Source organism: Anolis carolinensis, chromosome 2, assembly GCF_035594765.1.
Source record: "Anolis carolinensis isolate JA03-04 chromosome 2, rAnoCar3.1.pri, whole genome shotgun sequence".
NCBI lineage: Eukaryota > Metazoa > Chordata > Lepidosauria > Squamata > Dactyloidae > Anolis > Anolis carolinensis.
The window spans coordinates 116,585,138-116,609,538 of NC_085842.1; the positions used below are offsets into that span (position 1 = coordinate 116,585,138).

The 24,401-nt window shown below is 40.0% G+C and overlaps 1 protein-coding gene across 5 annotated transcripts in view; it reads right to left on the reverse strand.

The window, feature by feature from the left end:
• Positions 1-24,401, reverse strand: part of sh3pxd2b (SH3 and PX domains 2B) — a 159,330-nt gene that overhangs the window by 13,883 nt on the left and 121,046 nt on the right. The window contains exons 7-13 of one of the 5 annotated variants that reach the window (XM_062970430.1): positions 22,817-22,852; positions 16,483-16,617; positions 13,491-13,595; positions 12,774-12,857; positions 10,760-10,877; positions 3,185-3,408; positions 2,433-2,482 (exon numbers count right to left, since the gene is read on the reverse strand). In XM_062970430.1, coding sequence (XP_062826500.1) covers positions 2,433-2,482; positions 3,185-3,408; positions 10,760-10,877; positions 12,774-12,857; positions 13,491-13,595; positions 16,483-16,617; positions 22,817-22,852 — 752 coding nt within the window. Of the gene's footprint in view, positions 1-2,432; positions 2,483-3,184; positions 3,409-10,759; positions 10,878-12,773; positions 12,858-13,490; positions 13,596-16,482; positions 16,618-18,029; positions 22,790-22,816; positions 22,853-24,401 lie in introns of those variants that run through there. The other 4 variants (XM_062970434.1, XM_062970431.1, XM_062970432.1 and 1 more) reach the window with 4 other exon arrangements.

Here is a 24,401-nt window from a genome sequence, read left to right on the forward strand (position 1 = left end):
TGTTGGATAATCCAGAACACTGGATGAGCAAATGTTGGATAAGTGAGATTCTACTTTAATATGAAATAATTACTGTGATAGAATAATACTGAACAATATAATCTCTAAAACCAGGACAGTAAATAAAGAGCAACACTCTGAAAGCAGGGAAATTGGAAATTCCACAAAGGAAACAATCAGGGCCAGCTAACACCTCCCAAGAAAGGATTCTTCCAGAAAGGAAGCTGAGAAGGGAGTGAAGAACTGTGTATTACCAAAGTCATTATTATTATTATTATTACTACTACTACTACTACTATTATTATTATTATTATTATTATTATTATTATTATTATTATGTTGCTGTGAACTGTGAAAATGAATACAATCTGGCTCCAAGTATTCAAAAACACTAAAATCAGAATATATAAAAATTAACGTGGAATAATAAAACAGAACAATACAATCTCTAAAATAAGAACACTAAATAAAGAACAACACTCTGAAAACAGGGGAATTCCACACAGGAAACAATCAGGACCAGTTAACACCTCCCAACAAAGTATTCCCATCATCAAAGTCTGGCAAATCCTCTGTTTTCACAGGGCCAAAGACAGTAGAAACACATAAAATATCACAAACAACACCACTCTGAAAACAAGGGAATTCCAGACAGGAAACAATCAAGGCCAGCTAACACCTCCCAACAAAAAATTCACTCAGGGAGGAAACAGCCAGGCTTTAAAGCTGCAAGGTCATTACATGCTAATCATTTTCCCTAATTGCAGCATTCATACTTGCCTCCAACGGACAAAAAAAAATCAGAAATATTGTATATTCACAACCTTTAGGAAATAACATCCCCTGATGGTGCAGCATGTTAAAGCACTGAGCTGCTGAACTTCTGGACCGAAAGGCCGCAGGTTTGAATTGGGGGAGCGGAGAGAGCCCCCACTGTTAGCCCCAGCTTCTGCCAACCCAGAAGTTCAAAAACATGCAAATGTGAGTGCATCAATAGGTACCACTCTGGCGGGAAGGTAACGGCGCTCCATGCAGTCATGCCACATGACCTTGGAGGAGTCTATGGACAATGCCGGCTCTTCGGCTTAGAAATGGAGATGAGCACCAATCCCCAGAGTCAGACACGACTGGACTTAATGTCAGGGGAAAACCTTTACCCTTTACCTTAACTACCACCAATTCCTCAATACTTTATTTCCCATACCACCATACTTCACCACAGCAACGCGTGGCCAGGCACAGCTAGTATCCCTATATTTTGCCTCTACACATGTGCACACACATGAAAACACACACACACACACCTGAACTACAACAACATGGGGAACCTTTGGGGAAAAAAACCCTCACGCCCTTCTCCAAATAAGTAGATTTCTAGACTCAACATACAGTAGTTTCTGAGCCACTCTTCAAATTATTTCCTTAGGCAAATAATTGTGTCTTCTAGAAACTGGCCCAAAGGAAAACCAAAAGTGGAGGAAATTAGGCAACCAACTCCTTGAGAAATCTTGGAATTAGAGGATTTTTATTGTTTATTCTAGTTTCTGGACCATGTACTGTATTTCAAAAGTAATCTAACTGGTCGGCTCATCTGTCTGCTGGCAAGAAGGGTACAATGTTACCTTTGTAAATATCTGTTCTTGCTTAGAACAATTCCTGTCATGATGTTTATTGCTAAAGTTTCTCTGGGCCACTCCTGCCATTATTGATTAAATATTTACATTCTCTGGTTCCTGAACCCAACTGTACAACTGTACTACAAATAAGGATCCAAAACAAAAGCATTATATTCAGGATAAGATCCAGACCAATTATCCTATCAACTTCAAATCCTAAGAAATGAGATTTCAACCTAACCTTCCAGATGGCAAGAGCTTCTTTGACTGCAAAATGGATGGCCTCAAAAATGGTTTGTTGAGGGATACTTAAGCAGGGGACAGCTAACAGGGATGCTTTCAGCTATGGGATCCTGCGGGGTGTTGTACTAACTAGATGATCCCCTTCCAGCTCTACTATGAACATTGGTAGTGATACCAGGTTTACAAAAGGCCTGACATATTTCATGCCAGCGCACCACGTACAAAATATCTTTTCTTGTTTTATGAACATTAAGTACATAAGTGTAGTGGGCAGTTTCTTTCCTGAGCATTATTTATGTCCTTTTAAAAAAGGGAACAGTAGTGCCTTAAACATATAGAGTAGACCTACTGAATCAATGGGGACTTGGCAAACCAACACCTATGAAAGGTCCACTGACACAATAGGTCTATTCTAGTTGGCCCCAACAACGGGACTTAGGCCACGGGAATCTGTACTAAAATGCAAAATGGAGGAAGGTCAGTATCAATTTCCACTGCTAGATACATTCAGTTTGTTTAAAACACCAAGGCACCAATACTGACCAGTAGCACAAAATTGAATACAGTACTTACTATTGTGAGATCTCGACGAGGAGGAGGTCTCTGCCTCATCTTCGGTGACTCTGTCAAGAAAATATTTCATTGCATTTCACAGATATCAAAATGTGCTTCATGACTGATTCTGTGTTGAAACCTCTAAGCTTCCCCGCTCCCCTCACAGTAACGTATATTCACTGCCAATTCAATTTAATAGCTGGAAATATTGGGCAACTCCAAAATATTTTGTCAGATGCTAACTGATTAAAAGAATTCTATTAAGCCACATAGGAGAAGAAGAGATGTAGGTGGCAGGTCTATTTATGTGACAGTATCTGCAGATGGTGCCTCCATATAAACATCATGTTGTTTTGGATGATCTGTAACTCCAGAGTCAAAGGTCTGTCTTCCAGAATTCAGCCACCATAGTTCAGAAATGTTTTACTCAAGTTGCATAGATGTTAGCATGAAGAAATATGTGTAGGATGAACCATGCCATATACCTTTACAAACAAGAGGAATTATTGTCTACTTTTCTATCTAGTCCTCCACTGGACAGAAAAATTAGCAGGGAAAGGTATAAATTAAGCAAGCAATACACATATCTGATAGTCAGGTTCACTGTCAGTGTTTGGGAAACTCTCTAAACGCTGACATACCTAGGCTACATTCACCCAACTATTCACTACAAACATTACAATATTCTGCTGCTCGGTAGGCTTTGCTGTGTACTGGCCAACTAGTTTTGTCTACAAACAGTAACACCTTGCTCACTGTCCCCAACTTACTTCTCCTAAAGTCCACATTTGGCAATGGGCGGCCATCAAACCTTCCATCTCTTTGGTTGTTTGAACCATCCTTGTCCCGGCCTCCTGAATTCTGCTGCCGAGAAACTCCATCCAGATCCAGTGCATATGAGTGAGCAGAAGCAGATCCCAGTTTTGGTGTAAACATGTCCCCACTCCCCTTTTTCAGGTATGATGCTGGGGCCCAGCCCTCCTGACCTTGATACCTGAAAGAAGTCCATATATGTTATCAAGCAATTGTTTGAAGTTTTGCATTGTTCTGGTTGTGATCACATATCTCTAGGAACAGCCAAGGCTAACTTAAAGCAGTGCATTAATGAGGTTACAGATTTAACACAAGAGTCAGACTGAACAAAACAGTCACATCTCATTTCAGCCTATCTACAGGTGACTTCTCAAGCTAGTAGGTATAACTAAAACTCACATTTTCACAAATATGAATGTTTATGAGGAGATGCGGGTAGCTATTATTATTATTATTATTATTATTATTATTATTATTATTATTATTATTATTATTATTGATTAACCAGCATTTTGACTGTTTATAGAAAAAGTCCCTTGGCAGCAGTTCCCTGTATTCCATCAAATCTGCAAGAGTGGTGTGCAATCATAAGCCACAAGACGTACATCCCTGCCATATATGCACTATAAAACTAATCTAAGATTAGCTCATTCATGGGTGGATTACAGGCAATGAGGAAGAAGATTCTCAGAAAATATTATGCACATATGGTGAAATCCTTCATCTTGTTTGGTAATTTTGCAGCAGCCAAGGCAGAACTTAAGGCTGGTGTGTCTAAAACACAAATTAGGACAGAATCACACAATATGTGTCAAGGACAGAACGCCACAAGGTTCAAGATAACAGAGTTTATTGGATTACAGAACTCAAAAATATAATGTGTTAATATGTTTGGAAGACAACCACACCAAATCCCCTTCTTCCAACTCCTCCCCTGCCTGCCTGTGGCGGTCAGCCTGAGTCTTTTGCGTTGCCTTAGCTTCCAACAGTAAGCGACGGGCAACATCATGCAATGCAGCCATTTCCGAAGAGCGATACACAGGGTCCGAAGAGACCACATTGGTCGACGGCGCCACACCTCCCCGTGGGTGAAAACCATAAGTTAGCTCAAATGGCGTATGCTGACTAGACGTGTGCACCGCATTATTGTAAGCGAACTCCGCCACCGGTAACCACTTCACCCAAGCCGTGGGTTGATCTAAACAAAAACAACGCAAATACTGCTCTAAGAGCCCATTAACCCGTTCCGACTGTCCATCCGTCTGTGGATGAAAGGCTGAAGAAACGTTTAACTTAGTCCCTAAGCACTCATGGAAATGTTTCCAAAAGCGTGACACAAATTGCGGAGCCCTATCTGAAATAATCACCTCGGGTGCTCCGTGCAAACGATAGATGTGCTTAGTAAATAGTAAGGCCAACGTAGGGGCCGCCGGAATGGTTGAACAAGGAATAAAATGAGCCAGTTTGCTAAATAAATCCACCACCACCCAAATACAAGTATAACCCCCAGACTTAGGCAAATCTGAAATAAAATCCATGGAAATGATTTGCCATGGCCTCTCCGGAACAGGTAGAGACGACAGCAACCCTCTAGGGCGCCCAACAGGCGTCTTACTCTGCTGGCAAACAGCGCAGCTGTCACAAAAGCGCAGAATGTCTTGCCGCATCTTTGGCCACCAGTAGCTCCTGGTGATAAGCTGTACGGTCTTGAACCTGCCAAAGTGCCCAGCCATGGGTTCGTCATGGTGGGCTCTAATCACCTCCAACCTGAGGGCCCCCACTGGTACGTAGACCTGCCCCCTGCGTACCAATACTCCGTCTTGATCTTGTAGATGCGGCAGTATTGTACGGTTACCTGCTGATAGCAGCATCAGTTGCTCCTGAGTCCACACATCATCCCTCTGAGCCTCAAGGATCTGATCATGTAACCCAAGCTCATTATCTACAACACATAGAGAGGCAGTAGGCAAGATGGTCTGACATACTACCTGCTCATTGGTCTTAAACTCCGGCTTGCGGGATAAAGCATCGGCCCGCAAGTTTGCCTTCCCCTCCACGAACTGCACCTTGAAGTTAAACCTGGAGAAAAACAAAGCCCATCGGATTTGACGCTGGTTTAACTTCTTTGCTGTTTGTAAGTGCTCTAAATTCTTGTGATCAGATCTGACCACGATCTGGTGCCGTGCCCCTTCAAGCCAGTGCCGCCACACCTCAAACGCCACCTTAATCGCCAACAACTCCTTCTCCCATATGGTATAGTTCTGCTCGAAGGGTGTTAGTTGCCGCGAGTAAAATCCACAGGGACGCAAGGTCCCTGAGGAATCCTTCTGAGACAATACAGCCCCCAACGCGTAGCTAGAAGCGTCCGCTTCTACCACGAACGGTTTGTCAACATCAGGATGTGTTAGTATGTTGTCCGATTGAAAACTAGACTTAAGTTGTAGAAACGCATCGTGAGCTTCCCGCCCCCACACAAATGGCTGTTTCTTACGCAGGAGCTGCGTCAAAGGTACCGTGAGCTTTGCAAAATTCGGAATAAACTCCCGGTAGTAATTAGCGAAACCTAAGAACCTTTGTACATCCTTCTTAGTCTTTAGCTCCTGCCATGAGTTAACGGCGTCGACCTTATGTGGATCCATTTTAAGTTCCCTACCTGACACTACATGACCTAGGAACTCCACTTCAGGCACATGAAAGACGCACTTGGAAGCCTTGGCGAAAAGCCCATTAGCCCGCAGACGGTGCAGAACCTGCTTGACATGTTGACGATGTTCTTTCTCGTCCTTAGAAAAAATCAAGATATCATCCAAATAAATCACTAAAAATTGGTCAATTAGGTCCCTGAACACATCGTTCATGAACCTCTGGAAGACCGCAGGAGCGTTGCAAAGTCCGAAAGGCATGACTCGGAACTCGTGGCATCCGAAACACGTGTTAAATGCCGTCTTCCATTCATCCCCTTCCCGTATACGGATTAAGTTATATGCCCCCCGCAGGTCAAGCTTGGTAAAAACCTTAGCCCCTTGCACCCTTGACAATAGTTCCGAGATTAAAGGTAGCGGGTACCTATCCCGAATGGTGTACTTGTTTAGGATCCGATAGTCGCAGACCAGCCTAAGTTCCCCAGTCTTTTTGGCTACAAAGAATACTGGTGCCGCAGTTGGAGAGCTAGATGGGCGAATAAACCCCTTGGCTAAATTTTCATCTAGAAACTCCCTCAAAGCTTGCCTTTCCGGTACAGTCAAGGCATACAGCCTTCCTGCTGGCAATTTCGCACCTTCTGCTAACTTGATGGTGCAATCATATGGCCTATGCGGTGGTAATTTGTCCGCTTCTCTTTTACAAAATACATCAGAGAACTCCCCATACTCAGCAGGCACTCCCTCCATATCAGATTGAGTAACATTCAGAGTGCAACAATCCTGCCTCTTTAAGGTCACTTTACGTGTCGCCCAATCTACTTGTGGGTTTACTACAGCTAGCCAATCCATCCCCAGGATCACATCATATCTAGGCAAGCTCGTAATATCCCACACAAACGTTCCCGTTACTCCCTGCACCTCCCACATTACTGCTGAGGTTTCATGGTTAACCACCCCAGTCTCCAGCAGTCTCCCATCTGCTCCTTCCACCCACACGTCGCATGCCTTGCGCACTCTAGGAATGCCATGCTTCTTAGCAAACTCAATATCTACATAAGAGACCGTAGCCCCTGAGTCCAGCAGTGCCAAAGTAGAAACAAGTTCCCTTCCCCCAACAGATAATGTAATGGGTACAAAAACATGCTTCCTCCCCTCAGTTGACTGCTTGAGGAGCCCTAGTGCGTTGGACTCACGTCGCACTAGGGCTGGCCTTTTCCCGAAAGCTGAGAAGGTTTCACATTACAGTTTTTGGCAAAATGCCCCGCATTCCCACAGTACAAACACAACCCCAGCTGCCTCCTACGGCTCTTTTCCTCTGTAGACAGCTTTTTAAAGACCCCAAGCTCCATAGGCTCTTCCCCCATCACCACAGGTGCCCTGGTAATATGCATGGGTGGCGCACACATTGCTTTCGAGTGTTTACGAGCCTCGAACCTTGCGTCTAAACGCAGCACCTTAGCTACTAAGGCGTCCCAATTTTCAGCCGGCTCCAAGCGTGCTAATTCATCCTGGAGCATATCACTTAACCCGGCAGTAAATAAAAGCATGAATGCATTTTCCCCCCAATCCAGCTGGTGGCGATACAGGTTAAACTTATTTAAGTAATCCAAAACAGTCCCCTTTCCCTGTTTCAACCGATACAGAGCCCACCCAGCATTCTCCGTGCGGAGAGGATCCCCAAAAGTGTCAGTTAATAACTGTTTGAAATTATTCAAATTGTCCTTGACTGGGTCATTTCCCAAAATTAAATTAGTGGCCCATTGTCCTGCGGGACCGGTCAACAAACTCAAAATAAATGCCACCTTGCTAGTGTCTGTAGGAAAAGCATGAGCACTGAGCTGGGAAAAATAAAGCTCCACTTGTGCCAAAAAGGTTGGCAACTTGCACCTGGTTCCGTCAAAGCGTTCAGGAGTCAAAACATGTCCTTTCACAGCATGAGCTGCTTGGCTGACGGTAAAAGCCGTTTGCAATTGGTCAAATTTGGCCCTTAACTCCTCCATCGTCTTCCTGACGGGTTTATTGCTGCAATAAACTTTTTATGGGCGTTGGGCAATCTGTCAAGGACAGAACGCCACAAGGTTCAAGATAACAGAGTTTATTGGATTACAGAACTCAAAAATGCCTGTAAAATACAAGGGCCAGGCAGTATTAGCCTTTAGGAGCAAAAAGGGGCAAGGAAAAACGTTCAAAAGATAAACCGGATTAAACCGGAGTTTAATCCGGGTAAAAACAAACTGCTTGCTTCAGCCTGGGGATAAACAAAACAAAAGCCGAGGAACAAAAGATACAAAAGAATGCAACTAATTGGCAGCAGATTCCTCTCTGCTGCCAACACTGTGCTTAGAGTAACTTGCGTCGCTCCCACACACACAGCAGACAGGATTTCCAACACGAACAGATCAGCCAAGGATTGTAGCAGTAGAGTAGACCCAGTTCCTTTCCGTAGTTCAAAGCCAGAAGCAGACGTTTGTAGATTCCAAGTCCAAGAAGGGGGGAAGACAAGCCGTGGTCAGTTCAGTCCGAGTTTTCAAAACAGGAGATGGCGTCCGTCAAGAAGACGACGGAAGGTCAAGGTCTCAGCACAGGAAAACACACCAGTCTTCAGGAAAGCGTCCCACACAGATCCCAAGCGTTCGTCCAGATTACCTTGCCCAACGCAATTTGCAATTGCTCCCAAGCCCCATTTTATGCCAGTTACAAATCCTCATCACTGTCAGCTGTCCTCCTTAACCCGGGCGTTTCCTCATCACTTTCCTCATCAGAGCTGGAACACCTCTGACTACGCCCCACAGCATCTCCAGCTGTGGATCCCGTCCCATCCCTCCAGCTAAGCCATGGGTCTAATCCTGAAGGTCCCCATTCATCTTCTATCCCATCATGACCAGTGGCACCCAATTCCTCCCTTACCCGAGTCCAATCCATCTCATCCTCCTCCGAGCTAACCAGCCCCTCCTCCATTCTCTCCGTAAACCCCTCAAAAGACTCTTCGTCAGATGGTGCTGCAAAAATGTCTCGCAGTCTTTTTCTTTCTCGCTCCTCGAGAGTATCTGACTCTCGAGGAGTCTTACGCCCACGTCTGTCAGTAACAGAGCCATGAGGCTCAATCATAACACTATGTATTTATCAGATACATGTTTTAGTAGATTATGAGTACTTGCAGACTACATCTGAGGCATACATTTATATAATGCATGTTTATGCTGCATGAATCCAAAGCCAATAACTTCTCTTCATGTCACACAACAAAATGTGAAGTGAGGAGAAGAGTTTCACAGATATCAGAGGGAAAAATGAGAATACTTCATATAAAGAGAAAAATACATCTTTTTAACATGCAAAAGAGGATCCTGAACTTTTAAAATTATTTCCTGGATAGCTGAATAAACTCATGCTGCTTTCTTTTCCTATACAAAAACTGCTAAACCATCCCTATAAAAACCTTCATACAAAATCCAAACAAGCCACCCAGAATTTTCTAAGGTTTAGTCTCTGCAGTGACTCAGAAACCACATCCACTAAGAACAGATACCATAGATTAGGGACTGATGTCTACTATAGGGCAATACTTTCTGCCTACTTAATATGCCTACTTCTAAGGTCCCTTCCACACAGTTGAATAACACCCCACATTTTCTGCTTTGAACTGGAATATATGGCAGTGTGGAGTCAGATAACCCAGTTCAAAGCAGATATTGTGGGATTTTCTGCCTTGATATTATGGGTTATATGGCTGTGCAGAAGCTCAAGGGTTTCAACTCTTTCCAAATAAGACAATTATGACATGGCTGCCATTTATTTTTCATAGATTCAACTATAAAATAAAACATTTTAGCAGTAAGCAGAAATAAATTTACTATATTATGCAATTGGTCTGTGGAGGCAAATGTTGCAGGATGTGGTTTAAGCCATAAATTGTGCAGGATGTGGGACACTACCCTGAACTATTCATCAAGTTGTGCCACCAATGCGTCTGGAAATGTTAACAATCTTTAATAGTAGCATCTATTTTTCTTTTAAAAGCAATAATTTTATTTTAACATTTGTATATGGTGGAGGTTATATTACTGAAGATAAGAAATCTTTCATTCTCTTTCCTCATCCATTTCCCAAGTCCAAGGATATGTCTCATGAAAAAGTGAAATGACATTTAAGTTATTTGTACAAAATCATCCCTTTGAAGATATAGATTCTTACTGCATTTCTAGCCTTGCACTCAACATTTGCTAACTTTTGTGCAGTTAGTCCAAGCAGATATTTACCCACACTGTGGTTGAAGATATTTGAGTATTAGGCCAGGCTTGAGCTATGGATATCCTTGATGCTTACACATTAATAATGAGGTTTATTTTCTGAGATATTATATACAGTCTCAGTGGAATATTGTGCTCTATTGGTTTGGGAAACATTTACTTCACATGCTTCAAAAATCCTTGAAATATCATCACTACATAAAATGCACCTTTCCCATGAAATTTTCCAAAGGAAACTGTTTCTTTATATATATATATATCTACTCATGCACTGTATTGTTGGTTAATATGTCTTTGAACAATTTTAACAAGGCAGTTAGTTATCTGGCCAAAACAAGTTGTCTCTGTGTTGTACTTTTCCGCACAGTCTTGTTCTATCTGTTGTTTATCTTTTTAAAACAGGATGACATGGCACAGAAATCATTTCTTTTATCCAGATGAAGTCATAACCTTGTGTAAATTAACTCAGATATCCTTCTTCCTATTCATTCCTTTGGGAAACATACCCATCTCCTAAATAGTTATTTGAAAGGAAAAACGTGATTGGGTTTTGATACACAACTGAAATTATGGAGTTTCGAAAAGGTAGTCATATTCAAAAGTCTTTGCCTCCCATTAATTCTTCCAATAGAAAATGTACCTGATTTTCCACCATCCTTCCAAGTTCTTTTGGATGATCTCTACTACAGCCCCTTTCTCCAGATTCATTTCATCTTGGTCCCGAGCAGTGTAGGGGTAAATTACCATATACGTCTCCTCTGTTCAAAGTAAAATACAAGAAATAAAGTTTACATTTGTTAAAAGACAAACCTGGCTTGAAAACTGTTTCTACTTGATTTAATTTTGCATTGTATATTGTACAACATGGGACACAAAAAGCTTGGGCCCTATGCAAGAGCCAACCATCTCTTCTTCTACTCATCCAGGCCCACAAAGGTCTACCACAGTCTTCTAAACTCTGCCTCCACAGACTTAATGCAGTTTTTTTTTGCCTGACACAGACTTAACAATGATCCATTTTCTCCCATCACTAGACAGCTAGCAAGACAAGGAGTTTTAGAACCTTGTGCACCACAACACACACCTGGTGGACTGTGCTTGGTTGGGGGGGGGGGGGGGGAGAGAATCGCATCATGTGCAGCATGGTCCAAATATGGTCCAAACATCCCCAGTAGTGTTATCAACACCAACCATGAAACAGCTTAGGCATCACTGTAGATATTTCAGCATACTTACAAAAGCAAATAAGAATTTCAATTGTCCACTCATGAGAGCAATATAGTATCAGAGACAATGAAGCTGCTTCTTTTTATGATTAGGAAATACTAGTTCTCCCTTGTCTTCTCTTCCACTCTTCCACTGCTAATAGAAGTTGTCCATTTTTCTCCAACAGTTCAGGAACTTGTGTTTTTTGGCCAATGCAAAAGAGAGGTGAGGCTACTGAGTTTTCAGGAACATAGGTTGGCCACTGTTCCATTGCCCCACTATGTATTGCTCTCAATGCAATTAAAAAGCAATCATTTTGTTTTGTTTTTTCTTTTTTGTAATGAAATCAATTTTAAAATAGAGCAGACAGAAAAAGTCCACTTTAAAACCACTGCCATCTTTAATACTGCAGCTGTGATTCCTATGGTCTCCAATCCTGAATAATAATTTCAGTCTTAAGTGTAAAAATATGTTCAAGTTATTGAACACAAATCAATAGCCTCTGAACCATACTTAGCCACAATTCTTTTTGTTTCAAGATTTAATAAGCGAGAAACACATCAATACAGCATCAGGAGCAATAAATATCTGAGCACATTAAAATCAAATGATGGCACCAGGATGCAATGAGAATTAAATGGAATATAAGAGAGGTATGATTGCTTCTAAGTAGTTCAATGTGCCCAGCAATTTTAGTCTGCTGTTACTTTCCCTTCTGATTCCACTGTGAAATTAGTTCTAAATAGAATACAAAAAGTGAAGGCTCTAGTCAGTCACACAATGAATGTGGTAAACTGCATGTGACAGTATTTAAAACAATGAATATTGCATCAGCTTGGTTGGATGACAAAGGAAACAGGTAAATATTGAGCTTTCAGGAGTCATGGAAAGGAAATTTAGCCCTTTCTATCCTTGTCTGCAGTCTTAGGGCTCTTTTAGGACATAGACATACAAGGAAACCCCCCAAAAAGGAGAATATTTTCACTAAAGCAGGTGAGAGATTTCTTCTGGTATTCACCTGTATTTGAAAAGTAATTCCTTCTAGTGAAAAGATCTACCTATTCCAACAGCATAGATTTTCTGTTTTATGTCTGCCAAAATCTGAGCAATTATGTAATTATCACTCAACACACAATATTTTTTAAATGCCAGGATGTATTCTGCAGGATTGTGCCATGGAGAGCAAAGCCTCTAATTTTGAAACATTTAGTCAGTAAATATTGAGACTATAACAGAGGGATGAGAATGACCAGAGAAGTGCCCAGAAGTTTAGCATTTATGATCAGCAATGAACACAGAAAAAAATCCAAGGGACCCCAGTGAACATTTTATATACATTGCATGCAACAATGCATGCGAATACTACAATGGGTAGCACATGCAGAAACAGAGGCAGGCACACTAAAGCACAAAATAAGGTCAAGAAAATAAATCTCTACATGATCCACCTTGGCCCCATCCACTGTTGTACAAGTCCCCAAGAGTCCGGCGGCGGCCCATGTGTTTGGGAAGAGACCAGTATCTCCATGAGACTGGGGAGAAGCATGTTGCAGAAGTAGGAGAGGGACAAAACAAGGTGTAAGTAGACAACCCTTCAAATACTCAAGTAGAAACCCTGTTTAAAAGGATGGACAATTTCATACAACATGTTTTGCTTCCTTATCAGCTCATGTTATCAGGATTGAATGGCTAGCTTAACAAAAGAATTAACTGAAGTGACAGCATTGCTAAATCACACAGGTGTAAAGATTTCTTTACAAAGTCTGGGGTACTTCAGACTTTGTGTGCTTCTTGAGGAGGCATTTAGGTGTACAGCTCTGAAGGGCAGAGAGCCCTAGACAATGTTCTCTTCAGTTTGTAACCCGTATTTCCAAACTGTTTCTTTTTAAGTCTTAAAAAAATCTACTCAGATAAATCTGTGAAGGAATATCTACACAATAAGTTTGACCGGGCATGTTCAGAGCCTTAGAGCTTGCTAAAGACAGAAAAGAGCTGTCACCCAGATTCACGTTAAACTGTCATCTGGTTTCCAAGTCAGCATGGGATTCTTCTTCCTGTACACTGCTTCAAACATATTATCTGGGCCAAAGGTTCAAAGAAAAAAAAAATCCTAGGAACAAATTATAGTTACAGGAGGAGTGGTGTGCCCCAAGCTATTTTCTCACCGTCTTCCGGTTGCATTGAAAATTCATCCTGGACTCCATCCTGGACTTCGAGGCATGTAGCTGGGACCCAACCTTGCTCATCCAATGTGCTCACAAACCACCAACCTAAAATTTAAAGGAATGTAATGTTAGTTGAAGCAGCTTTGTACAACCATGCATCAGCTTCCAATGAATCTGATCTTGTTAAAGGTATTATATGAAAAAAATGTTGCAGAACAAATCACCACTCATTGTACCATTTCAGGCACTTGAAAACAGGTCTAGTAGTACTTCTCATTTTTTCATTCTGGAATCCAAAAAGTGGGCAACTTCCAGGTCCAGAAGATGCCAATGAAAAATGGGTTTAAAAGGCTTCTCATACCTAATAGGGTCACATGGGGGCAATTTCAGCATATACCCTCTCAAAATTTCAGTCTATATTAGGCTAACAGGAAGGTGCTTAGAACCTGAAGTCATAGAGAATTCCTTCCATCAGGGATAAAAAAATTACAAAATCCCGTCACATCAATTAGACACTAAATAAAACAATAAAGCAAAGAAACTTAGGTGTTGGGAGGGGGCTATGGAATACTCACTGCCCATCTCAGCACAATATCCTTCTAAATCCCTGAGTGTCAAAGTAATGTTAAGTCCATGTTGGAAAGCCTCAGTAAATCATTGTGCTGGTCAAGTGGGGGAGCGTTCTTTGGAGGCCACACAGTGATTAATGGGTTTTCCACCGTGATTTATTCAAGTGTGTCAGTTCAGATTGAATGGCAGCCATTTGCTCATATGAATAAAAAATATGAGGAAAGCACCACAGGCAGTTTAATGTGCTGCTGTCCCTGGAGATCTAAATGTTCAGTGCAAGAAGCAGGTTCTGTTTCCATTCAGACTGAATCCCATAATACTTCACAGAACTAGACAGGTGCCCACCAGAAATAAAATCAACCGCAATTTTCGTAGCTGTGCCTTGGTGGGCTCTTAGTTAGTTAAAACAACACAAAAGAATATTGGCAAAAGGCAGTGAAATGCTGGGAACTAGCTTTTATATTAACAGTTATATTTTAGTTCTTTTGACTTTGCCCAGGCTTCTTTGTGATTGAAACAAACCTATTTCATAATGCATTTTTAATGTGATTTCAGAAATCATATCAAAAATCATCTGAATGAAAAACTGAAGTTATTTGGTGCTCAGCTATGAAGTGTTTTAATCTCTGTATAAAATAAAAGCAAATCAAGATGGGTAATTTATATAAAAGAGAACAATAAAAAGTGCTAAATTATTCATTAACAAGCAGCAGTTTAGGACAGAAGTTTTGCTCATTCACAAATGGTAGGCTTGTGGATAGAAAATGTATATTTTATATAAAGTCACATTTAAAGCAGCAACTAATTTGTTTCATTTTGCTGCAGAAAATGATTGGTTGACTAGCACAAACATGTAGGGGAAATTCTCATATTGCTCAGATGCAAATCTAAAGTTATTTTCATAGTCTACTTATTTTTATTAAAATAAGGAAGTCAGTGTGTGTATGTGTTTAATGGATTAATTCACCCTGAGTCCCCTCGGGTGAGAAGGGTGGGGTATAAATGTTGTAAATAAATAAATTATCTTTATGAATTCTCTTTTAGACATAGTTTCCCCTAAATGCATTGAACTACATTTAGATGCAGTTTAATGCATTTGGTAAGGTGAATTTTCAAAGACATAGTACAGCATAATTATCTTTCAGCATAAAAAGGGGGGGAGAAGCAGTAATGTGGCATCAACTTTAAAATTAACTAGTTTTCATTTTTGCATGGGTTTTCAAGGATATACACCCACTTCTTTGCATGCAATATTGCGTGAAAATAAATTCTCAAATGTAAAGCATATTTACAGTTGTGAGAGTGGGGTGGAGCATAACAGGATCCAGATGGATGTAAAGCATGGCCCTTGCCCTAAATTTTCAAAGGGTAGATTAAGTAATGTGAATAAATTATTTGCCCAAGCAAGAAGATGGGAAGTTCACCATGAATGGCATCCTCATTTCATTACTCCAATGGGGAATCACTATAACTGTCTACTAAGGGGCAAGACAGCACAAAGTACATGGGCAAGCAGTTTGTCTGATCAAGGAAAGTGGGAGGGAAAAAACCTTAAATAAACCACTAAAGGGAGAGACCCATTACCGTAGATGTCTCTACTCTAAAGTAGAGAGCATGGAAAATAAACAAAATGAATGCAAAATCCTGACACAGCCTAGCCTAGCAATATGATATAACAGGCATCACTGAAACTTGGTTGGTTGAGTCTCATGACTGGAAGGGCATAATCTATTTCAGATAAATAGACCAAACATGAAAGAAGAAGTAGCAGCATTATATAAACTTGTGAAGTAATGCATGACTTAATACTGGAATCCAGGCTGAGAACATCTTGGCAAAAATTGGGGGGGGGGGGGGCAACAATGATGTCATTGTGTGAGGCCTACTACAGACCCTCCCCAACCCAGGTGAAGAACTTGGATGATGCCTTTCTGGGACAAATGACCACACATTCAGAAAGGAGAGAAGAAGTAATGGGAGATTTCAGCTATTCTGGCTTTGTTAAAAATCAAACTCTGTCAAGAATATCAGGTCCAACAAATACTTCACTTGCCTTACAGACAATTTCATTGTCCAGAAGGTAAAAGAGGCAACAAGGGACCAGCTATTTTAGATATGATCCCAATCAACAGTGATGACCTGGCTAATGGGGCAGAAATAGCAGGATCCATAGGTAGGAGTGACCTGTTCTTCGGGATTTTGTTATACAGTAGAAATGGGAAGCCAAATGTAATGACACACACCTTGTAGAATTTAAGGAAACTTTGTATAAATCTTCTAGATATATAGAAACACAAGTGCCAACCTGAATCCACAGCTTCCCATGAAGCAGACTGGATTTCAACTGTCATGAAGAACTTAGGAAGTCCATCTTACAAGTTAATTTATCTTAGTCTGTGTTTACCAGCCAAGTACTTCTTACCAGATTCATTCTTCTCAATTATATCCACCACTTGTCCTGCACATAAGCTAATCTCAGAGCTCTCTTGTTTCTGGTAATCTGCTACCACCACATACTGTTCCAGGACCATAGGATCAGCAGATGCCAAATCTCCTCCTGTGTTATAAGGAATAATACACATATTTAGTCATCATGCAGAGTGAATTTCATCCAGTGCTTTTCATTAGATATTTCATACTCATAGTTGTAGGACACACTATGGAGTTGGGTATAAATTATGAGAGGCTAAGTGATGGGAGATTAGAACAAGGCAACAACTGAAATGTATATAGCTAGGTCTTTCTATCTTGATATATGTGTATTGTCCATCTTCTAATGTTTATAAGCAACATATTTATCAGATGATCTTCCCATTTCCCAGTGTTTAGTATACTATATTCATTTTTCCACTTGCAGCCCACTACTAAAGGAAGTTCCTCCCCCATACTCCAACGTGACAGGACATCCTGACATTACAAGTTGCTACTACTTTACTTCCCCTCCCATTGTTTGAAAGACTGGAGAAATGCATATAGTAATGACATGATGCTGGGCATTTCAATTACTGGGGCCACTAAAGAAACCATTTCTGGTCTATTTAGCAGCTTGTACTAGTGGAAGATGCCACACAGAAACAAATAGCTTATACAAACGTGCAGTTCCCCTGAAATAAGATTACTGTTGAACACAAGTGCAGTCATTAAGAAGTACTGTCAAGCCTTAGGACAGAATTTAAACTCAAAATTGTAAGAAAATCTCTACAGGTTGAGGCTGAACTTATATGTTAACTATTTCAAGAAAACCATCAAAATCGGAAGTCCGCATGGCTTTCTACCCCTCCCCCCCAACAATGTCTACTGAAGTAAAACCCATGACATCATCCCATCAAATGACATTTATCCCTGCAGGTAGTAAAATAGGATAAGAAATCTACAGCACTAAGCTAATGTAGACTGGTACTAACCACAGAACTAAACTGGGCATAAAGACATAATCTAATGATATGGAAACCAATTGCTGAATGACAGATGTAGAATAAAGTTTTCTAATCATTTTAAACGGCTTCTATACCTCACCCTTTGCCTTCATTTTATTTTACTGAATTTTTCATAATTAAATCCCTTTTGATAGGAGTAAGCAGCAGGAAAAAGTGATCGGACAAACAGGCAAAATGAGATAAAGGAGCAAAAACTGTTAGTAGTTAACACAGGGCCCTCATAAAAGTTTTTTATATAATTTCCACTGTCTAAAGGTGTTGCAGGATTATACTACTACAGTATACACTATTATATTATGTCTGAAATTGAAATCACATTAGTATTATAAGTTTCCAAAACTGCACTCGTAGCTAGGATGGTATAATAATAATAATAATAATAATAATAATAATAATAATAATAATAATAATAATAAAGAAAATGCATTTTCAGGTTGACCATACAGAAGATATTTCAAATTCATGTAGCAGTTAGGATATTTCCAGTCACTATATCTATGTCAGTACTATGAGAGCCTAATTATCTCCTTACATTTGGGCACTGCATGGCTCTTTGTCAAAGATGACTATCTGGAGTCCATTCCTGTAGTCACTCCATTTGGCTCAGCAAGAAACTCTAGATCTATACTTCCGGAGGATGTGGTTTTGGGCTTCAGTGACCACAGCCCTCAAAAATTCAGCTAGCCTTTGCAGTTTAACAAATTATTCTTCCTTTTGCAATGTAAATAATCACCCTGGCTGCTGTTTCTGGGGCAGACACAGAGGGGAAAAGGAAAAGGAAAACCTGTAAAGTTTAGAAAAGCCTTTTAGTATATCAGTACAGAAAGGGAAGTTACAGATAACATGCATTAAGAGATCTACAATATACTTTACAAAAACAAAACATCAGTGTCACTGTTAGGCAGCAGTTCCAATTTGCCCACAGTGTAATGGTCCAGTTTAAAGCCAGCCAGGCATACCGTTACATTTCCACTTCTGTAACCTCAAAAAAGCATCAATATATCACCTGGAATGGCCTCAGAACATTGTCTAGAACAGTGTTTCTCAACCTGGGGTCCCCAGATGTTTTTAGTCTACAACTCCCAGAAATCCCAGCCAGTTTACCAGCTGTTAGGATTTCTGGGAGTTGAAGGCCAAAAACATCTGGGCACCTCCAGGTTGAGAACCACTGGTCTAGAATGCTAGAAAATTTAGCTGCACTGAACAGGATCTAAAAACCATCTGGCCTTCAGTTCTAGCTTTTCTTGAGTAAGAAAATTACTAAGGCAGAATATCCATCTCCTGAAGGTTTCTATGTTATCATCTGGTCTCACCGGTAGCTCAATCTTTGCATGTTTCTTCAAAAATTAAGTAGTTTTAGCCAATAGGTTAAAAGAAACAGAGCAACATCAAACTAGATGAGCTTGATGTGAAAATACGTAAAGACAATATAAGTGATCTAAGTGATGGAAGAAACTTGGTTCTACATGTTAAGATTTGGCAAGACAAACTAACTCTGCACCTCCAACAACTTAAGAAACCACATTGGAGAATAGACTGATGGTATGGCACAGCCAAAGTATGGGAACTGCTCGATGAGATCTTAATTACTTGTAGTTTAATAGATTCTAATCATGCCAAGTGGTTCCATTTTTGAAAAAGTCAGTTTTGTTGAATACAATGAATAAAAGAGAGTTTTCCATGATCAACAATTCTCCAGGCAAGCAACACATGGGTCCTGTAACTTTGAATCATTGTGTCTTTCCAGTCCAGATTATTGTAAAGAGATGAAAAGAGGAGACAAAACATAACTCTTGGATAATAATGTATGTGCTTTAAAATTAGACCCTATTGCCTATCCAATGCCAGCTGCCACTCTGACAAAGCTAGAGTGGTTATCCAGCCAATAAAAGGCAGAAACTTTAGGAAAGGAAAAAAAAAACCCTTTTCCCTGACCTCAGCTCTTCATATAATTACTCATAGGGTTATTTACAGCTTCAAATCACAGCTCTGGCACTTCTAACATACCTATTAAACCAGAAACACAAAGTAGTAAATAGGATTGAGAGGAAAAGCAGGTAATTGTTTTCAGCAGTTCTTTTTCTCAGGACAGTAATTCCCAGCTGCCAAACTGGGAAGCAGAAATAACAAAGAAAAGTTTCAGTCTCTGTGAACATATGGAACTTTTAAAAAAAGGTAAACTTTTAACCTTTCAAGAGAGGTTCGTAGAATACAATTCTCGGAGTAGTTCACATATGCATATTTATCATAGCACTGTAGTTTATGATGTAACTTGCCATTACAAATTAATCATAACATATAAGACTTCACACCATCAATGACTTACTCACTCATTATTTACATATTTGACTCCTACAAATTAGATATACCAGGTGATTAATACCAATCGATGATCATGCATGGCTATAGTTGTCATAAGGTGATCAAGATATATAAATTGATTCTATAAATACAGTACTCTAATGAAAGCCACCAGCACCACCAGCACACTTGGAACCATATACCAAGCACACTTTTGTTCTGATTATTTAATCAAATGTTTTTCAAACAGTATAACTATGTTTGACAAAATTAATGAAAAAAGCTAGCTGTGATGAGCAATCTGTATTATCCAACACAACCTGCCATTTAGTATCAATGTTTTTGTAGTTAATGTTTTCAATACATTGTGATGTTTTGGTACTAAATTCATAAATACAGTCATTACTACATAACATTGCCATGTATTGAATTGCTTTTTCTGTCGATTTGTTGTAAAACATGATGTTTTGGGGCTTAATTTGTCAAATCATAACGTAGTTTGACATTTAATAGGCTTTTCCTTAATCCCTCCTTATTGTCCAACATTTTAATTTATCCAACGTTCTACCAGCTCGTTTATGTTGGATAAGCAAGACTCTACTGTATAAGGAAAACTGGATCAGACAGAAAGTTTCTTTGCAGAACATGCTTAAAAATCTCAAGCCCAGAGTTTGACAATTGCCCTCCAGCTGCTGGACTTGAAAAAGCTAAATGTACTGGTGACCTGTCACTAAGAAAGTCAGACATATAACTCTATAGACTTCAAAAGAAAGAGGCCAGCACCACATGAGTGAGGCCAAATTTAGGCATGACCAAATTGCAATTGACAATGTAGGCTTGGTACCTTTTCAGATTGCCCTGGCTTGTAAGGTTGTCCCACATAATCACAGATTCAAGTAATGTGGCCATCACACTGTGTTTTGCTATTTTAAAACAGAAAAAGAAATGGGAAGAGGAGGGGGAATCTAACCATTGAACCTACCAACAAAACCAAATAATAAAGGACAAAATTATTTCTCATTCCTGTTTCTGAACTTCATGGGCTCTTTCAACTTGTGCTCTGCGGAAAGTTCTCACCACTTCCAACTTCATAGCAACAGAAGTGCTAGTTTATGAATTCCCGCAGAAATCTTAAGGGATGTGTGTGTGTGTGTGGGGGGGGGGGGGTTCCTCTTCTCCAAACACATTCTTATTTGGCATATATTTTTAGGTCAGGACCCACTGAAGGCAATACCTTTGCAGAAAAATACAATAAATTTTCACATGAACCTCATTAAGGAAGCTCCTTACCCCAAAGCACATTATCCGAATACCTTGGGAATATTTGTAATGAGCTGCTTTCAATGAGCAAGTTTTAAAATATTCTTCAATTTGCATACAAGTTACATCATTGGCAAAAACACAACTGAGAAAAAATGGATTAGTGTGTATATGTTTGCATGTATATCATGTACATATAAGTACATAAACGAAGACCAAAGCAAATGTGAAGTCTTGGCTCTGCCTTTTCGTCTCCTTTAGTTCTCCCTGTTTATAGGTTTTCCCAATAGTGTAGATACCCCCCTTTATATTAGTTTTTGGGTGGAGCATAAAACCCCCTAGAGGCCATCCTTTGCTGGTCTATTCCTTTTGCCTGTACAGCGCTCTCTTGCTAGACTCCTCCTTCTTTCTGAAGCAGAGCTACAGAGACTAAAGGCTTGGGCATTGTCTGATAATCCTAGGTCAAAGCAATCCAAACAGGCATCCTTAGCACCTGCATTCAGCCAGTATTCATATACCACCAGCCCCAGAGACAACAGCAGCTTTGGGCCAGCTTAAGCTTCACAAGAAAGAAGATTGAGACAGTTTATGAGCACCAGCTCGTAAACCATCGCTTTGCATCAGAGGCAGAAGACTCCAGAGAGATGACTGCAGTCAGCAAAATCTCCTTTTGTAATGTATTGTTCTAAACTATCTTATAATAGTCCTGGGTGGAGTTAATCCTTTATTCATCTTGTTTTTAGTAAACTCATTTTGGTTATCTTTTCACCTTGCCTAAAGGGCCTCTGTATGTTAAGGGCCTTGATCTTAACAGAAGGTAGCCCCTGAGTAAAACCAAATACTATAGTTTTTTTCCCAAAGACTCAGGCGTGCCATCACAGCAAACATCCAGCTCACAATGCAGTTTAGACATTAACATACAGGCTTTCAGCAACCTAAACTCCCATTCAAAGAGCCTATCCATATACACTTTGCACATGACTTCTCAGTTCATTTTAAAAGGTAGTTGTTAGTACTGCCATATCACTATGTTTCAGCATTTGTAAAGTAGCATTTTCTGTAAATCATTTATGATAGTTGCTTCAATTGGTTATCGCCAATCTCTATTAGAATTTTAAAAATGTAGTAGTAATAATAATTGTAATAGGTTCTCCAAGAGTCTTTTTTGCTGAAGGGAACAGTATAGATAGTTTTAATAAATGACTAAATAAAATGGTATGTTTAGCTTTAAATTGGCCCATTTTTGTTGTCTCATATATAAAAATGGAGAATTGCTCAAAGTGAGTTTGCCATTGTTTAAATGTTTTAGTTTTCACTTAAGAAAATGTTATATGCTGATATAGTGTTCCTCCAAAGTGTTAGTCAATTGATAAATGATATTTTTGCATCAATTAAATGAATGAATGCAAATGAGCCATGGGTATTCATTCAACTCAGATAGAGCAATACTAGCAGGCACAAGAAATCTCAGGTTATTTTATGCAATATGTTCCCAAGCCACCATCAGCAAAGCAGTAGAGCTGCCACCTAGATAGCAGTAAACCAGCCCGATTTGGTTTTCTTCAATCATGTTTAATGTGGTGTTTTTCAAAAGGAATCCTGCCCCAATCTTTCTCCTTTCCCTATCCAGAAGGGAACAACTATCCCACAAAGCAGGAGCAAGAGATTGGCACCTGGATTGCCCAAGAAGAATAGTACATGTGGCCCTGAGAAAGGAAATGTGAAAGCAAGACCCAAGCAATGTGTTGCTGTTACTACCTCTCAGAAGGAAAGAAGCCGTTCTCTGGATAAATCCTAATGAAGGAACAAAAAAGGTGGAGAAGGGGAGTGAGGGGGATGCAAAGAACATAAACACAGATGAGTGTGAAGGTAATGGGGAGGTTAACCAAAGAAAGCCATGCCATTTTGACTCCTCAAGGTGAAAAGAAAGATACTATATATGCTAATATAATCTGAACATGGATCCTTGTGAAGGCAAAACAACACCCATTCATAAAACACAGCTGTAAACAAGTTTGCTGATATACAATACCCCCACCTCTATAAATAATGTTCCCACTCTTTCGTTGTATATATATATTTAGAAAATCTTTAATAAAAAGTATTTACAAAAAAAATACCCCCACCAAAAAGAAATCCCTTTGAAGAAAAAATTCTAAATTGTTTCAGGAGAAAACCATTTGTACAATGTTTGCATGCCTGGAGACCCCTGAAACAAATGGGTTATTGATCTACTTTTTCCACTGCAGCAATTCAATTGCAGCACAAAATGAGGAGTCTCCTCTTTAAATTGACCCAAAGGAGTTGTCCCTTCCTTGTTTGCTTGCTGTGTTCACATCATTTGTACATTTTCTCTAAGTCGCCTCCTAGGGTGGAAGCAAGAGTTATTCTTGCAGAAATTGTATCAAAATTAAAGGTAGATGTTTTCCTGTCTCTGGAACGCATTGTGGTTGTGTGCCTTCATTTCCAATGCACGGCAACCTTAAGGTGAGCATATCACAGTGTTTTCTTGGCAATATTTCTTCAGAGGAGTTTTGCTAATGCCTTCCTCTGAGGTTGAAACAGAGTCACTTGCCCAAGGTCACCTTTTGGGTCTCCATGGCCAAGCAAGGATTCAAACTCCAGAGTTATAGTGCAGTACTGTTACACCACACTGACTCTTGCTACTCTTGCTACAAACATGCTGAAAAATTGACAGAAATCCTGTCCTAGGAGGCAAAGAATTTGATCTGCCTGGTATTTTAATATTGCTTAGAAAAGAGACTTTTGGAAATGTCTGCAATTATTAATCACTTTTTTACTTGCTGAACAAATATGAAGGCTTTCTAAGACCTCTGGTTCCACCAACAGATAGTTGCATGTCTTTCTTTTGCCCTCTACTGAACACATCCTTCAGCCTACCTCATTTGCGCTGCCTGCCTCACCTATAATTCAGTAGGCAGTGGAACAGGCTTCAGGCTAAAATCTAAAATAGATTGACTATCCTATTGACATTGAAGCCACTGGCCGCCACTGGCAGAAGATGACTGGTGGGTAGCAAATGAAGGCACAGTTTCATCAAGGACATTGTTACAACAGTATGGCACTCCAGTTTGGCTACCTGTATCCAACAAAATATGTAATCTCTAGAAATTTTCTAGGTCTTATAAGTGATTCTATAGTTTGCTTCTGCGAAAAGTTACCATAAAGTTATGCTGGAGGACCTAGAAAATTCCTAGAGAGGACACATCTCAAGGAATTTTCTAGGTTGTCTAGGGTAACTCTATGCTAACTTCTAGTGGAAGTTGTTCATTTCAATGGGATTTGCTATTTCCTGGGGTATTCAGTTTCCACAGTATGTTCA